Raw genomic sequence first — 18649 nt, 5'->3', positions numbered from 1 at the left:
AGCAACAAGTTGTAGTATTTTCTAAACTATATTACGGGTCGTGGTATGTGAACCACTTACGTTTGTTAGTCATTTCCAGGAGTCGGAAGTAGTTTGCCTAATATTGTGAATCCTTCAGAAAGAATTCTCATGACACACATAACGCAAACGTTAAGGGTTTACCACAACTGACGCACGACTAATATGAGAAGCAGCGAATAGGAAGACCCGTGGACCCCGGAAGGACCAATTACTACGAACGGTTGGAGGACTAGTCCTACCGAAACAATCGAGTGGATCCTCATTTGTGATTTAAAGATTATAAAGAAACCATGAACAGTTGTTACAGTTACTGATCCTCGGATTTTTTTCCAAACGTTTTGGTTTCGGATCTAAATAGTTTGATTGCGTACGGCAACCACGCATTATACAAGTCCGAAAATTGTATCTCACGTTAGTGTCAGTTTTAACTAAAAAAGAACCCGTAGTTGGGCACAAAAACAGGCACTCTATGTAAGAAAAAACTCAGCAGTTGACGTGAGATTTGTCCTAAATGGACAGTCAGAATGTGAGAGCGAGATAAACCCAGAGTTTACGTTTCACTTTTTTTTTTTCATACAAATAAATATTGGTATCTGTAACATTTAACCTATTACTTATAAAAACAAACAAACCTGGTACTAGCAAGTAACAGACATATAACTATAAGGTTACCAGAGCATCATGTTTACAAAAAAAAACACTTATTCCATTACTTTTCGTTAGTTTTTGTACATTCACCGTGTCTTGGGCTAACGTAACCTACCTGCACATAAAGTCAATGTCCACAAACGCAACAATGTCAATTTTATCTTCATCTTTTGAGATTCACAGTCTCAAGATATATCTCTTCGTCTCAGACCAAATTGTATAATGTCTTTTTCCGACTTCCACTTTGAAAAGTAATATTCTAGCTATGACTGGATTATGGACGACCAGACATCAATACAGCACCAGATAAACCCACTTTACCTGCACTTCAACGACAAGTCACGCGGTCATAAGCTCTTCGAGAATAAGGAACAGACTTCTCATTTCGCTCTCAACCGGTGCACTTCTGGTTACGCCTACCAAGCAGGTACGCCGTCTTAACACTTCACACGACAAACGTTGTGTTGTACCGCGTAAACAATATAGTTCGGCCAAGGAAACCCTGTTTCGGTACATAAAGAGCATACTTAAAAATAACTTATTTCTATTTCAAACAAAGAAAACTGCAAATAGATAGATCTTAATATATACGTGTTATATATATTGATATGTATATATACGTACGCACACAATCAAGAGTTTTCGTACTGTCTCAGCTAGCTGTTGTAGAATGGATAAAAGAAAACTAGTGGTAGGACAACTAACTCTTAGACAATAGCCCCAGGAAATTTTCCCCCCTGGACAACAGCCCTTCGCAGTCATATCTTCTTAAATTAATATAACTGACTAAAATAGAAAACAACACATGATCTTTCGTTATACAACTGGACATTTAAACATTTTTTTATGTTTTTACAAGAAACAAAATTTAATATGAAACCTGTGTTAATTTTTTCTCATTTAAATAGTTTTATATAATTCATTCATACGAAAAACAAGAAATATATGTTGTATTTTTTTTCCATTTTAGTCATTTATATTAACATATGGATGCGGTGGGCAATTTTTTTACGGGATCGGTTGTTATGTTAACATAAAAAGATGAAGACAGATTCTCTTGTTTCGTAGCGCCCCCAGTGGCACAGAGGAATGTCTGTAGACTTTCAACGCTGGATATCTCGTTTTGATACCCGTTGTGGGCTGAACACAGACAGCCCATTGTGAAGGTTTGTGCTTAACTTTAAGCCAACAAAACAAACTTACTTTGTGTTTAGTTTCCGTTTTTGAGAGGGGTCTTTCTAGTTAAATGTATATATATATATATATATATAGTTATATTAACTCACGTTTTATCACCAATGAGTTTTAATTATAATAAACACACACATACAGATTAACTATTTCTGTCACACATTTTATTTGAATTTAATATTAATTTGGGTAAAATATTTAAGAAATAGTATTAATTAATGAACAGATTTTCAAAGGCTACTTTGGGACGTCAGTGGTCTAGTTTTTGACGTGCTAGAGTTGTGAACTCGCTAATTCCAGGTTTGTGCCGAATCGTCGTACAAAAAGTCTTTTTACACTTTGGAGTTGGTGAGGGCGGGGGCGGTATAAGCCACTGTCGTATCTCCACTGCGGGTTTAACAAGAGTTAAAAATGGACGGACTTGCTAACTTTTTTGTTCTATTTTTCATAATTAGAAGCCGTTTGGAGAATATATACCCATGGATTATTTATGCTAAACAAAATACTAAACTATACGTTAAATATAAATACACATATATTCAGTTTTTACATCAAAATTTCCCAATGTTATTTTACAGTAATTCGTTTATTGCATTCGTTTCTATTAAGATTATTGATTATTAATTTATATTTATGTAACTATTACGTTATAAGGCGAATCATATTTTTGCTGTTATTTTAACCCTTTCTTAACTTTTAACTACCAGTAGTCACATGATTTAAAGACTGACGAGTGGATATAATAAGCTGGTAAACACGCGATGAACTCAAAAGCCTGGAGAATATATTTTTTTTAATTGCTTGAAATTACAGCAATAAACATCACATACCATACATATATATGTATGGGAAAATTATCAAATATGCATTGTACATAAGAAAGAACGCAAACCCATAGCAGTAGTTACGTTAATGTAGCTATATCTTAACACTACTCATTGTGTTTTTTTAATTTCGCACAAAGCTACACGAGGGCTATCTACGCTAGCCGTCCCTAATTTAGCAGTGTAAGACTAGAGGGAAGGCAGCTAGTCGTCACCACCCACCGCCAATTCTTGGGCTACTCTTTTACCACCGAATAGTGGGACTGACTGTCATACTATAACGCTGAAAGAGCGAGCATGTTTGGCGCCAAGGGGATGCGAACCCGCGACCCTCAGATTACGAGTCGAACGCCTTAACACGCTTGGCCATGCCGGGCCTACTCGTTGTGACGTGTTATGTTGTGATTAACACGTGCAATATACCGACGGTTCCTTTTATTAGTGGGTTTCTGTTCACGCTGTGGGTGGATACACACCTGTTCAAAGACGTGTGAAAATCCTCTTCCCTGCAATAGCGTTTATTGCAGGTGCAATACTTCAACGTTTCATGAGAAATTGACCATCATTTGTTAATATTCACACTTTGTGTAACTGCTAAGGGCCAATCAAAATGTTGTATCTGAGTTCACGCTAAATGAAATTTATGCGTAAGTGGTCTAAGTAGCCAAGTTAGAAACTACCTCCCACACACACACATAGGTTTCAGGTATAGATTTTCTAATTTATAACTACAAACTATTAGTCAGAGACAAAAACGCCAGCCAGGTAAAGGGATTGACTGTTACTTTCATAACCCACCAACTGCTAAGAGTACAGAGCTTAATAAATGCAACACTTTTTGAAACTTGGATCTGTCAAATTCGCAGCTTGGAACACTAACCACTGAGCCACGCCTGGCCTGTTATATCTATTTTAATACAATTTAAACCTTTAGGTCAATTAAACATCATTTATACTTTAATATGTATACAGTCAGTTTAATTTACTGTTTTGTTATCAAGAAAACATTTGTGTATTTTACCTTCATATTTTTCATCAAGTAAATACGCGTTTAAAATACACAAAGACAATATAGAAAACAACAACAAACGAAACCTAAAGAAATTAGTTCAAAATACTTAATTGGTTGTTTTACTGAACGTGTGATAATCATATGTGGTTCAGCTAATTCAGCACAAAATTTCAAAAATAGGTAGAACTTCAGTTTTTCTTTCAATAATTAAATGATAAATTATAAACCACTTTTATACACAAACAATATAAACATTAAATTTGTCAGACTCGTATGTAGTTTTCCATGATTTCCTTCAGCTCATGACAAGCAGCTTGAAATCCAATCAATGAGCATCTCAAAAATTTCTCCCTCTTTGATTGGATCAAAAATCTCCACCTACGATAGTTTCCAAAGTCCAGTTGTACTCGATAGAAAAGCTTAGGTCATTTCTATTAGAAATATGTGTGAATTATCAAAATAATTTATTTTTCTTGACGTCTTATTATATGTTTATCTACTTTACCATTCTCAGGAGATTAAGTAATAATTATAATAATAAAGAGAAAAATAATAGAAATTTCAAGCGTTTTAATCATTATGTCGAAGAGGCAATTGGCCTTCCATTTTATGGACTATTGGCAAGGTTTTTATAAGACCATAAGTTTCATAGTTTTTATAATTATAACGAAAACTAAACACTATATACCAGTATGATACTTTCAGTCTTATGGAACACGTAAGCTGGCTGCCAGATCAAAGATTTCAAGGCTTATTTCTATTTATTTTCGACAGTAAATTTGACGTTAAATATTTTAGGACAGTCAGAAGCATTTAGAAACTGTTGTTTCTGTCCACTCCTCTAGCGGAATTAGGACTTGTTCTTTTAGTAAATGAGGTAGGATTTCAGTTGGTGGCGGAAACATCAAGCAGCTTTGTCGAGATTTACTAGCGGTGTGTTAAGGTTGATAAAAGACTGGTTAACTTGACTATCCGAGGTTAGACATTACTATATTTCATTTAAATGCATTACTCAGCAGTATAGAGGTGTTGCATTGACGTCAAAAATTCACGTAGTCTGCAATTTAATCCGCTATGTTAGACATCAGGTGGTGAAAATAGCATTCTACCCACACCCCCAGCGGCTTAACACTAAGTTTAACGACTTAAAACGCTAAAAGCCAAATTGCAATATCCGAATTTCATATTTGTGTACGTTTGCATTTTACAACAAGTAACCAAACTTATGGGGGAAAATGACAAATTTATTTTCTAATATCGTGTTTTCTGACGTATATATAAAGTACCTGAGTAGCCGTGGAGTTTCTGATCCATATTATTATTAATTCTTTACTTATTTTTTGCTAAAATTGATGTTTACGCCATTGAAAGAGTGTAGAATTTACAGAATCTATTTTCATAATACTCAATTTATTTATCTCCTGAAAATGTGAGCGCGCTTTACTCTCTAAATGTGAATGTGCGCACATATCATTTCAACGAATATAAAGTGTATTTTAGTATACGTTATACAACAACATACTAAAAAAACCTCTCAAAGTTTTAAAAAAGGTGTAAAGTTAAGTTGAGAAATAATATTACAAGTTTATTTACTGATACTATTAAATAGGGTAGGGGTCAGTCTGATTTAACTAAACATAAAACATACACAAGTGTTAATATATCTCTTTATTGAAATAAGCTTAAGTAATGCTAGGCCTAGAACAAGTGGTTAGAGATTTCGATGTCTGAAACTACAGTTATTTTGTATTACTTGTTTATTTCTGTAATATAATTAGATTTTAAACCTCTATGCTAGGAACTAGTATAAAGTATTTTTATTTTAGCTACCTAAAACGTCCCCAAGTCAACTTGTTAAACGTAAGGTTCTCGTCTTTCTTACGGAAAGCAATTAGGCCTCGGTTAACTTCAGATAATAGTTGCTAGATAATTGAAAACGATCAGCTTCTTTCGAGGCAGGTTTAAATTGCTGATTTATTCAACAACATCTTACATGAGGTCTTCAGGGGTGTTCCCTTAAACAACAGTGTGCTCCAACTAAACATGTCATACGATGCAATGTGTTCCAGAAGGACTTATTTTCGCAGTACCTGTAATTAGGGAGTTTCCTTTAAGTTCTTTTGACATCCACCCATCTCACCAACTGAATAAACAAGACCAGGCTTGGTGGTTCCGTACCGAGGACTGTGAATATAGTTCTTACCAGCATGAAATTTAATTTGAGGGTGGATTTAAGGTTAATGACTAGGGTTTTGAGGTGAGTTTGGTTATAAGGGCATGTCATTATTTCTCTCCAGGTTTGAAAGAGTGCAGTCCGAGAAACTCTGTGGTAAAGTATTGAAACGTATACCTAGTTTTCTCTTTCGTAGGTTTAAAGCGCATTTGGTTCACTGGTCCAAAACTCTCTAAAAATTGGATCGATATATTTTATTACAAACATCAGAAGTTTAAATTATAGTTTTTTTTTTATTATTTGTGGTTAATGTCTAACTAATTACTCTGGACCTCAGATCTGGAATTTATTTTGGAATTTTTTTCCTAAATGTATAAACTCTTAAAATTAATTTTAAAAGTGTTCTGGTTGCATATCGAATTGACATAAACCTGAATAATCACATTACTTTTGTCTAACCCTATCTCACATAATAGCTCAATAGTATTTAACTTGTATCTTCTGAAATAAAAAATATCTATTCTCTGTATCTGTGTTTTGTAAAACTACACAACCATATACTTGGTATGAAGCCATACCATAACCTACAGTGTGAAATATTCTGTTGTGTAAAAACTAAAATACTCTCTATATAAATCCCTAGCATATCCTATAGAGCGAAACAATCCATCGTGTAGTAACTGATTTATGAAGAAATATACAACATACGCATTTATAAGTAAAAAAACAACGTGGTGTGAAAATGTGCCAAACCTATTAGCTCTTCGAATCTTAATGGCGTAAAACAATGTGTAACATTAGAACCAGGATCACCTTGATATCAAACAGCGTTTAGGGCTAACGTTGTGATAACATTAAATAAATAAAACTAAAGTGTTTGAATTCTGGAGCAGTCTTGAGTTTCAGTTGTATAATTCGTGTAATTCATAATAAAGTCGGCTCGGCATCCCCAGGTGGGTTAAGGCGTTCGACTCGTAATCTGAGGGTCTCGAGTTCGAATCCCGGGTGTACTAAACATGCTCGCCCTTTCAACCATAGGGTCGTTATAATGTGACGGTCAATCCCACTATTCGTTGGTAAAAGAGTAGCCCAAAAGTTGGCGGTGGGTGGTGATGAGTAGCTGCCTTCTCTCTAGTCTTACACTGCTAAATTAGGGACCTCTAGCGAAATTCAAAAAACCAACCTTTGTTTATGCATATTTGCACTTAAGAAAAACAACCTTGACCTATTTGTGCTGTACCCACCGCGAGAATCGAACCTTAAATTCTAACGTTATAAGCCTTCAAGCTAGAAAACGATAATAATTTAAAATTAGGTCTACTGAAGATTAAGATAAAGATATAATTTAGATAATTTATTAATAAGTTGTTATTAGTTTGCTTACGTGTAATTTCTGTTTGTTTATATTTATTTGACGACTGAGCGTGAGTCGTCCCTGATCTAACAGTGAAAGACTAGAGGGAAGGAAGCTACTCATCATCACCCACCGCCAACTTTTGGGCTACTTTCCCCTAACGAATACTGGAATTGACCGTCACAGTACAACACTCCCGCTGCTGAATAGTTTGTTTTTTGTTTTGAGTTTCGCCCTCGAGTAGCTTTGCACGAAATTCTAAAACGAACAAACATAATGAAGTCAGTTATCCATAGTAACTAAAAATATAGAAACAAAGCATCATCCATTGGCCATACAAAAGAGCGGTATAATATACATTGAAGACATGCAACTTGTTCCATACTTGCAAACCTTGAAATACCACACGTAAACGTGTCGACAACCCTGAGACAACGGTGGTTTTCCCGTTTAAAAAACCTAACCTAGCTGAGCTCGTAGCAGAAAATAATAAGATACGCTCTGTGTTAGTTTGGAAGTGTACCTCGTAATAATTAATGAAAAGTTTTGAAAAACGTTCCTGAATAAATGTGTATGTGATGGATATGATGGTTTTCGGTAATTTAAACGTGTTTTTTTTTTTCCGGTTTCACCGTTTATTTAAAGTAAATATTTGTTCGTTTTAAAAGCAAAGCCTCGCTGTGCTATCTTCTGTGTCCACTCCGGGGAATCGAACCCCAGAAATTAGTGCTGGAAGTCAGTAGATTTAGCGCTTTCACACCGAAGGATTTCTTATTTGATCGTTTGGCTTAGCTTAATGCTACGGAACAGGCTATTTGCGCTATGTTCACCAAGGAAGATCGCACTCTGAATTTTAACGTTCGAGGTCGTAAACGTACCGCTGACGCGCTGGAGGACATAAACAGTTGAATTAAGAGCTCTGATATTTCAGACACAATTATCCGTAATTCAGAAACGCTCACCAGAGGGAGAACAAGAATTCAGTTGTGTCTGTTGCAATTCGACTTTTCTTAACCAAACATCAGAAGCTGTTGTCAGAATTATAGTGCTCTCTAAGTTGAGGCCTGAACCTTGCGATCGATAGCCTGACTAGTTAAGCGCAAGGCCACTCCTGGACATGTACCATATCAGCTAACATCTTTCTTATTTCTCTTTACCTTGTTATCCAATATTGAAGATGAAAATCAATTTAAAACTGTTTTTAATTAACGTGACCCAGTAAACATGGCAAGGTTTAGTGTTTTTAACGAATATATAAAAACAACAAATGTTCACTTTGTCCTTGTGAGTAAAAATGAAAACACGCCAGTCTGTCAGGTCGTGTCTCAATGTGTCTTAATCATACAATTTAAACAGGACATCACTTTAACATGTTAAGAAATGAGTCAGCCATGGGGGCGTTATAATGTTACAGTCAATCCTGCTATTCGTTGGTAAAAGAGTAGCCCAAGAGTTGGCGGTAGGTGGTGATGACTAGCTGTCTTCCCTCTAGACTTACACTGCAAAATTAGGGACGGCTAGCGCAGACGGCCCTCGTGTAGCTTTGCGCGAATTTCAAAAACAAAATTCAAAACAGTAAACTTACAAAACAACACCTATCGTATTTTCTGTGAACTAGGGGGGGGTCGTAAGTGTAAACCGGATGTTTATCTTAATTACAAGTTCTGCCCTTGTCACCAGTAATCCCAACTGCTTTTGTGGAATAATTTAAGACTATTTATTGTTACACCCACAGAAGAAAGATTTTTATTTGTATAAAAATTATTGTTATGTTTTTTTAAAGTTTAGAATTTTGGTCAATAACGTTTTAACCTTAAACCTTTCTAACACATTTCAACAGATTTAGAGACACTATAAAAAGAAATAGGCTTGGGACTAAAGAATGGCAAACAATTCGGTGAAAAGTACCGCGGATCTTGTAGAAATAGAAATCAGAACACAAGTCATTTATGCTATGTTACGGAATACGTTCTATGTACAACAGTTGACTGACCCTTTGATCACAACAGTATGTGTCTAGGCATTTCCGTGGATTTATCAAAAACACACTCGTTAAATTGAATCGTTGTGGGAAAGTGTAGGACTTATAAGGCAAAATTCAATGGTTCGATTCCCACGGTAGAGAGGGCGTAAATAGCCCGTTGCGTAGCTTTGCACTAAACAAGAAAAACATACATTTGAATCGTTAAAGTGATTTTTAACGATTCAAATATATGTTTACCGATCTGTAGTCAGAGCTAAGTCATTTTGACTAATCTGGAATTGACAATCAATCGTTGTGACTAGTATTTTGTACCGATCTTTAGTCAGATTTAAGTCATTTTGATTAACCTGAAATGAATGATTGGCCGTCGTGAATAACTTATAACAAGTGAACGGTCAGTTTACTAACCTAAAGTAAATAAATAATCGTTATTTTGAATAACATAAAGTAATCTGTTATATTTTGATTAACGTGGAATGAGTGGTCGATAAATTTGACTAATATTTGGTAAGTATTTGGCAGTTTTGACTAACGTCCAGTGAGGAATTTGCGCATTTTTTCTAGCCTGGAGTAAGTTGTCAGTTACTTTAGTTAATCTAGTTAGGTAGTTGGTAGTTTGATGATAAACTGCCCGCAAACAATACGAATGGTGAAAATATGTTGTTATCGCTGTTTTATATGGATTATAAGATAAATCCGTTGTGAAAAATATCCTTCACAGTAAAAACAAAATCCAAACAATAAATGACTAAGGCCTAAATCTTTAGAGATTGAGTAAGATGTTTGAAAAACAAGCAAATGTAGGGATAACCTTCATAACTGAACCTACTTTAGTGTCCATGTTACATTACACATGCTGAGTGACTTATGAAATTACGTCATGTGACAAAAACCCATGTTTTTAACCAAGTTATGAGAACATTTTTGATATCCCAAACAATTTACTTCCTAATTGTCTTATTACAGGTTATTAACTTCAAATCCTCCAGGTTTCTTTCTATCTTAATCCGCAAGGGATTAATACACCCCTGACTTGTAACAGAGCAGTTTTAGAACGAAATACGAAGAAACAAACTAAAGGCTATTTAGTAAGAGTCTATAAACACATGAGTTGTGAATAATCTAATATTTGTCATTGTGTCTTGTGCGTACTTCGTCGGTAGTGTTTACAAACATAATCAATTTCACATGTGTAATTATTGGATTCTTCATAAGTGATTATTAACTAAGAAACAGTGGGGCTTAATTTTATGGACCTATAGCAGATCTCTTAGTTTTCGAGCTGGCAAACCGTGTTCGAACCTGTGAGATGCCACGGAATATTTCCATCGCTTTAAATTGTGAGTTTGTGATAAGAGTGACAGTTATGCTCTTATTGTGGATGGTAAGGTACTGCTGGTTGACTGCCTTCTTTCCGATTAGTTGTTCAAAATTAGGGATGGCGTCAGATGGCTTTATTTTTACAATAACTGTCATAAATACAAAACACTTATAATATTTTATATGTTACTGTAACAAAGATGGGAAGATAATATCTATTACTTATAGTTTCAGTAAATTGCATTCGTTCATGATAGTATTTCTCTAACCCTTACGATACAACATCAGACTTTAAGGACTTTGACGGATACATCGGTTTGTTAAAGGCTGAGATCTGAAGACTTATAAGTCACAGCTTACAATAAAGTTCTTATTTATAAGTATCAACGTTTTAAAACCATAAAAACACCACAGCTGTATGTGAATTAAGACGCAGAGCAGGCAATGTCTTAAGCCTAATTTTATGTAATAATAAAATCAGAGTTTTTATTGTGTCTGAGCGTTTAAAATACGTTTAAAAAGAACACAATTTTACCTGTTTGAACATACTAGACTGGAAAATGAGTAACTGTAATCCCAAATAAGAAGTAAACTAATTCGAACTTAAAACAGTACGTTTGTTTAATGTCCAACTGCTTATTCCAGAAAGCCGAATAAAAATACACAAAGTGACCAAAAAAAACAAAGGTTACAGTTCATATTTTGTTATTTTAATTATACACGCTAAGATATTTCGTCCTGTCTATAATCCATTCACCAATTAGTTCTACAAGGCAATGATACAAAAGCATTTTATTCTGGGAAACCGCAATCCAGGGGCCAATGAAAAGAGAGACATCATTGTTTGTAACCAGAAGCTATAAGCGTGAACAGTAATGCTTTGTGACTACAAATAGATAGATGTCACGTGCTTAAAATAAGTCATAATAAAACTAGAATTTAGATTTTTATAGACTCCAAACTAATAAACAAGTAAATTTTCACCTATTGATCCAAACAAAAGTTGTGATTTTTTTAAAGAACAAAACGTAACAGTAAACACGTCGTTATTTTTATTTACTCGCTTAAGAAACTGTAAATCAGGTTTGGATCCCCGTCACACCAAACGCGCTCGCCCTTTCAGCCGTGGGGGCGTTATAATATTTGCCCCCTCCCAGTGGCTCAACGGTATGTCTGCGGACTTACAACGCTAAAAAACCGGGTTTCGATACCCGTGGTGGTCAGAGCACAGACAGTCCATTGTGTAGCTTTGTGCTTAATTCAAAACAACAACAACAACCTCCTAGTGGCACAGCGGTATTTCTGTGGACTTACAACGCTGAAAAACCGAATTTCGATACCCGTGGTGGTCAGGGCACAGATAGTCCATTGTGTAGCTTTGTGCTTAATTCAAAACAACAACAACTTTAAATCGCATCAGTTTAGATAAATTCAAATAAGTAATTTACAAAGGTTATGTTATTCGTTATCTACGATATATTTCCTAACGTCGTGTAATATTCCATAAATGTATACAGGTTTGAACCAATTGAGTGTAAAATTTTTCAAAATAAATTTCGAAGGATTAACATTATAATAGTTACTGCTATTTACTGCTTCGAATACTGACCAGGTCCGGCAAGGCCAGGTGGGTTAAGACGTTCGACTCCCCGTCGCACAAAACATGCTCGCCCTTTTAGCCATGGGGGTGTTATTATGTGACGGTCAATCCCACTATTCGTTGGTAAAAGAGTAGCCCAAGAGTTGGCGGTGGGTGGTGATGACTAGCTGCCTTTCCTCTAGACTTACACTGCAAAATTCCTAGTGAAGGTGAAAAGAGTCTATTAACCTTTAACTAAAAAACGACGTTACTATTTCATTGGAAACTTAAATTATGAAGGAACATTTATGTTGTTTTTTGTCTGAAGTCCTTTAAAAATATTAATTGATATATAGGTGAATACTTTAGTTAATTCTCCGAGAGTTTCTTATGATTTAGAGATAATTCAAAGTTCTCTGTCATTATTTTGTGACGCTTAACCATTAGGTTATCTCTAGACAACCCGTAGCCTTGAGGCTACGCAGGGCAGCTGTCGTAGTTTTCTAGAGCCAACAGGTGGCCGGTGTTTCCGTCCTAATACTTTTATTTGCGCGTTTTCTATTCATTTGAGTTTAATTATTATCATAATTCTTTCGTTTTTAATAAAATCAAAAACCGCCTCTTACACGCTATCAAGGTTATAAGTGTAACAGTTATGGTTTCTTACAAACAGGACTTGGAAGGTTCCAGAAAATGTCACTACAGCGTTAACAGGTTAAAAGTTAGACGTGTATAGCAACTTATCTTCTTGGTTGAATATGAGGAAAAATAAGTAACAGATTCCAGAGATAATTTTCAATGTTGTTATTGAGAGCTTTGCCAAATATGGGATTAAGATATGTTTGTTTTGAATTTCGCGTAAAGCTACACGAAGGCTATCTGCGCTAGCCGTCCCTAATTTAGCAGCATAAGACTAGAGGGAAGATGGCTAGTCATCACCACCCAACGTCAATTCTTGGGCTACTCATTTACCAATGAATAGTGGGATTGACTGTCGCGTTATAACGCCCCACGGCTGAAAGGGGAGAGCATGTTTAGTTTGACTGGAATTCGAACCCGCGACCCTCGGATTACGAGTCGAGTTCCTTAAGCACCTGGCCACCCCGGTCCACGAGATTAAGAAACGTGCGTTAAGTTTAACATTCGTAATGTACATCTTTCTCGTGATTGGTTAATACCATTCTATTTTGCCTTCCAACATAGTAGCCATCTGGTGGCAACGGTAACAACAACAAAAAGAAACAGTAACATAAACTGAACGATAGTGTAAAACATTAGAATTCTTGTAAAAACTCTGTAGACACGTGTTGCTCGTGAAACCTAAACGTTGACTTAACGAAGCACTAAACACAAAAACATTGCTTTGGTAGCTCAGCGTTAAGCTGAAATGATTACTATGTTCAAGTTCGATACCCGCAGTGGTCACGGCTAATTTTACACGCTAACTCATGAAGATTAATTATTGTTTTTAATAGTATTAATAGTTTTAAAATAATACACGTTACTAATAAAGTTAGCGTAATTGAAGAGTAATACTAGAGTAGACATACTTTTGAAACTTGACTCTAAACTAAGTTGTATTTTTAAACTGCAGTATTATACTTTGTATTCATTCCCCCCTATCCTATCAAGGTTACTATAACATTACTTTTGTTGTACAGTAACTGGGAAATTTGTAGTTTAAGAAACATTAGTTCATATAAGTGAATGAAAATTCTGTGTGTGCTTTCTTATATAGCAAATCCACATCGAGCTACCTGCTGAGTCCACTGAGGGGAATCGAACCGCTGATTTTAGCGTTGTAAATCCCTGGACTTACCGCTGTATCAACGGAGGGCATGATAATTCTATTACTTTTTACTCACTCAATGTTATTGAGGGTCGAAGTAAACTTTCCAAGTTAAAAAGGTTCGCTAAAGTAAAATAATGAACTTTCAAGTTTTGTTTGAAGTTAAGCACAAAGCTCTGCCCACCACGAGTATCGAAACCCAATTTTCTAGAGTGTCTTTAAATACAACAATCAAACATTATTATTATAAAATATTGAAATATTCTTTAAGAACGTTATGTTTGTTTAAACGCGATATGAAAGATGGGCTACCTGCAATGTGCCCACTGCAAGAATAGAACCCCGTATTTTAGAGTTATAAGCATTCACATATCACTTATGATTTGGATGTCAGTCTACCCTCGGATGATAAATAAAACGCTATGTATATGTCGGATAACTCAATGTTTTTTTATACATTTTTTAAACACAAATAAAGTTACACGTCTCCAATTTTTATAAATTTGTTTTTCCGAAATTGTCGGGCCATTAATAGGGCCAATTAGAGGGTGGTTCAGAAGAGTCATTTGGCCGGGCCTCGAGTTCAAAGGGTGCCTCAAATTTAGTCACTTGTTTTTTTTTGTTTTGCATTTGTTAAGTTTCATGACTTGTTTTTGTGTCTCTCAATTGGACAAAAATATGACACAGACTCTCAGCTCACAGACGAAAACTACGTATAGAAAAAATATTAAATATCTAGATCATGGTTTCTTTTTATTTAGGGTTAACGAGTGTCTTATTTTGTTTTGATATGCCAGAATTTCTTATTTTTATTATAGGCGTGTAGAAATTATCCCTGCCTCTCTGAAGCTTTGAGAAGGCCTGAGCATTAAGCCTTCAACTTCCCAATTATATTAGACCTGCACGTCAAGGACTTTTCATTTCAGTATCAAGATAAATATTCTGAAACGTAACGTTATTTGAGAGAACACAAAATGCAGTCTTCCGAAACTATGTTACCTAGTGTTGCTCTTTATTTTGACGTTGTGTTTATAAAAAATAAAATTACTTTCGAACACTTGAAATTTTGGAATACGAGCTAATTAAGTTTGTTTGTTTTTGAATTTCGCACAAAACTACTCGAGGGCTATCTGTGCTAGCCGTCCCTAATTTTGCAGTGTAAGACTAGAGGGAAGGTAGCTAGTCATCACCACCCACCGCCAACTCTTGGGCTATTCTTTTACCAACGATCCTCGGATTACGAGTCGCACGCATTAACGTGCTTGGCCATGCCGGGCCCACGAGCTAATTAAACAGTGGAAACTGTTTCTGTATATCCCTGCACGAGAGTAGTCAAAGCTCTTTTCACTTAATTTTAGTTGTGTCTAAGTGATTAATACATTAAGAGATGAAGGATAAGCTTTTCGTCGCTTGCACGTGTAAACAGGTTGAGGTCACGCGAAACATTGAGGAACAGATGTCATTGGAGGTTATAATATTATGATGTATTCAGTATATCAGACACTGCGTGACATCGGTAAATATACAGTTTTCTCTAAAATACCCGTTTATTAGCTTTTAATGTGGACTCAAATATAATTGTTTTATGAATCCGTGGATCCGCTGTTTGCGGCTCATTGCTACAAAACGCACCTTACTCAGGCTGGAGCTTTGTGTGCGTGTGTGTGTGTGGGGGGGAGACACTATGAGACTAATGACCAAATTCCACTGACCAATCGCAAAAGTTTCAGCCTCAGCTGTTGAGTAACCATCTTTCTTTTAATTTACTAGTTCAATAATTCGGGATGGCCAGGCGTTTGTGTAGTTTTGAAAGAAATATTTTGACACTCATAAGAAGGGCCCGGCATGACCAAGTGGATAAGGCACTCGACTGGTAATCTGAGGGTGGCGGGTTCGAATTCCCGTCACACCAAACATGCTCGCTTTCTCACCCGTGGGGACGTTATGATGTCACGATCAATCCCACTATTCATTGGGTGGGGGTGGGTGGTGATGATTAGCTGCCTTCCATCTAGCCTTACACTTCTAAATTAGGGACGGCTTGGAGCAGCTTTGCGCGAAATTCAAAACAAACCAAAGCTACCTAAAAGAAAATAGAGTGAAATTGGGGTTTGACTTTTTTTTTTCATCACACAATACATGTAGTTTATCCTAAGTTTGATCATAAAGCTGAATGGATACACGCATAACGTGGAAAATTAGCATTTCTTTGAACACTTTTTTGTTTCAGTGTTTCTTTGGATGCAAATATCAGAAGTTGATTTCACTTTTGTGGAAACTTTGAAAGTCTGAGTCTTCAGAAAAAACAACAAGTTTATTGTAATACAGTATAGTTTTGTGTAATATGAACAAGATATACTAAGTTTCGAACTATTTCTATGAAATTATGAATGAAAGCGAAGAGGGGATATGTGATAATATGTCAAGTACGTATCTTGACAATTTGTCACAGTTATAATTGGTCGCAGTCTTTATTCGTCACACAGATAGTGGGTTACAACTCAATCCGTAGAACTTGTAATAATTACTGGGCTAAATATTTTCTTACAACCGAAAAGAAGGCTTAATAAAAAAAAAATCTAAAAGCGAAAACAGGGCAAAGTTTATTTTTATGGATATATAAAAATGACGTCACTTTTCGAGTCCAGTAAAATGTGACGAATAAAGAGTGTGACCAATTATGACGACGACGAATTGTCCAAAAATCGTAAAGCACATTGTATCTGTTATATCCAGTGCTAACAATGTTTTCCGCCTAATACGACGAGGGCCTATTAGACCAACTGGATTACGATGGACAATAGTTGTGGTCCATGTAAAATATCTATATCGTCAGTTACAACTGTTATGGCGTGATATTGATTAAACATTGATTAAATGATCTTAGTATAAATTTTATTTAAGTTACTTACCAGTCAGAATTAGGGTAACACTTTATTATATTAAAAACTAATAAATACGAAATTAGGCCTAGAATCTAAAGATTCTAAAGACAATCTAAACATCAGTTGATGATGAAGTGTTAAACATAAGTAGTTTACATTTAATTAGTTGCAAAATAGATTCTGCAACCACATGGTGTTGTTGAATAAGTGGGTATAATTTTTTTATGAAATATATAAATTAATAATATGCATTCTAAGACATGAAGAATCTTTGCATATCATTGAAAATCTCAATTTATAGTTGTCCACTGTCGTTATTGTGAAACATCATGACAGTTATTTACTCAGTTAGTAGAGAAGTGTTACTGTTCTATTGTTACGCACAGAAACAATGCTCTACTGTGACACGTAGGAATAAATCTCATGTGTGTTGTAATATCATTGCTAGCTGAGAATAACTGATAGTTAGCTGCTATAACTGAGACCTAGAAATTTCGCTAACTCACGTTATCAAATGTGCGCAAAACGGTAATCTACACATTACAATTAACAGGTCCTTGGAGGCAAGTTAGTGTAGGACACCATATGACTTGCATTAATTTAGCTCAGAAATTTATTCGTTAAGCCTAATTAGTAGTTAAGACCATGACATTCGCAATTTGATTCAAAGATTAATAAATTGTGATTTATATTTAAAGATAATAAAAGCTATATCCAAAAGTAAACGATAAACTTAAGTTACTGGTAATTTTTTGTTTATACTCAACTGATAAAATATAAGAAAAAAAAACTTGTAATTTTTATCTTTCGTATTTGAACAGATGCTCAGAAGGAAGTTCATTTATTTGTTTACCTGCTCGGAACAGCTGCGGGTTGCAAAAATGTCATTTTGTCTAGCTAGTGATACTATTAGCCATAACATTTTTTTTTCTCAGTGGTCGGTCGTTATAAGTGTTTGGTAGCCCGTCTGTCGTGTTTATGTGTTAACATCTTATTTTGTTATTGGCTGAGATAAAACCTTAAGACTTTAATAATCTGTTACACTATTGGCTGATCTCGTTTTGATAATTTTAAAGAGATTAAAGTGAAATAAAACTAAGTAAAACTATAAACTCGTGTTCCTGTAGTGATGAGTTTTAATAGAGAAATCACAGAAGAATTATGAAATTCTACATTGAAAACATAAAGTTGTATATACTTGAAGTATAAATGCGCTACGTATAGTTACGTTATAGACGTTGTGTTTACTAAATGATTGCCTTTTCAATGCTCAACTTGTTTCTGGCCTGGTGTTTTACTCAAGACACACTTCTGCTGTCTCAGATATGACAAATTTTAGACGAGTACTGAAATATGAATATATACTGCATTATTAATTTGATATTTCATAAAACAAATCCTAAAAATAAGATGAATATAGGGATGTTCCAAAGTTTCTTATTAAAAGTCGAGAATACAATTGTTTCTTCTATTGTTCAAACAATATTTTAATAAAATTCAGTAATTTTCTTTAGTAGTGTGAATAGTAAAAGTCTGCAAATTTATGTCCTCGTTTATATTTCCCGAAACTAGAGGTCGCTGTTATAAAGGTATCCAGAGAGTGTAGCAAAATATTCAAATTGTTTTCAAAATGGGTGTTTCCTTGTAAAGCGAGATTAACAACACGCCAGGTATATCTTGTAGTGTTGTCTGTAGCTGGATGTGTCATACCTTTGTCTCACGTTACTGGAAACAAATACACGTTTACAACTATTGCACTGTATTCTTCTAGTCTTCTAAACCTTAATACAAACTTCCACAAGGAGACAACTGAGATTTAACAGTGAAAGACATTCTACTAACAATGAGATAAATGGAAAAGCTATATTC

The 18649-nt window shown here is 35.2% G+C and overlaps 1 protein-coding gene across 1 annotated transcript in view; it reads right to left on the bottom strand.

The window, feature by feature from the left end:
- Positions 1-5771, bottom strand: part of LOC143222318 (contactin-2-like) — a 65916-nt gene extending 60145 nt beyond the window's left edge. The window contains exons 1-2 of the mRNA XM_076448689.1: positions 5527-5771; positions 785-1171 (exon numbers count right to left, since the gene is read on the bottom strand). Of these exons, the coding sequence (XP_076304804.1) occupies positions 785-836 (52 nt within the window). The 5' untranslated portion in view covers positions 837-1171; positions 5527-5771. The remainder of the gene's footprint in view (positions 1-784; positions 1172-5526) is intronic.
- Between the last annotated feature and the right edge of the window lie 12878 nt (positions 5772-18649).

The sequence above is a fragment of the Tachypleus tridentatus genome, chromosome 1 (assembly GCF_004210375.1).
Source record: "Tachypleus tridentatus isolate NWPU-2018 chromosome 1, ASM421037v1, whole genome shotgun sequence".
In the NCBI taxonomy this organism is placed as follows: Eukaryota; Metazoa; Arthropoda; class Merostomata; order Xiphosura; family Limulidae; genus Tachypleus; species Tachypleus tridentatus.
Note: the sequence above shows the minus strand (reverse complement) of the source record. Positions and strands in the feature narration are given on the sequence as shown.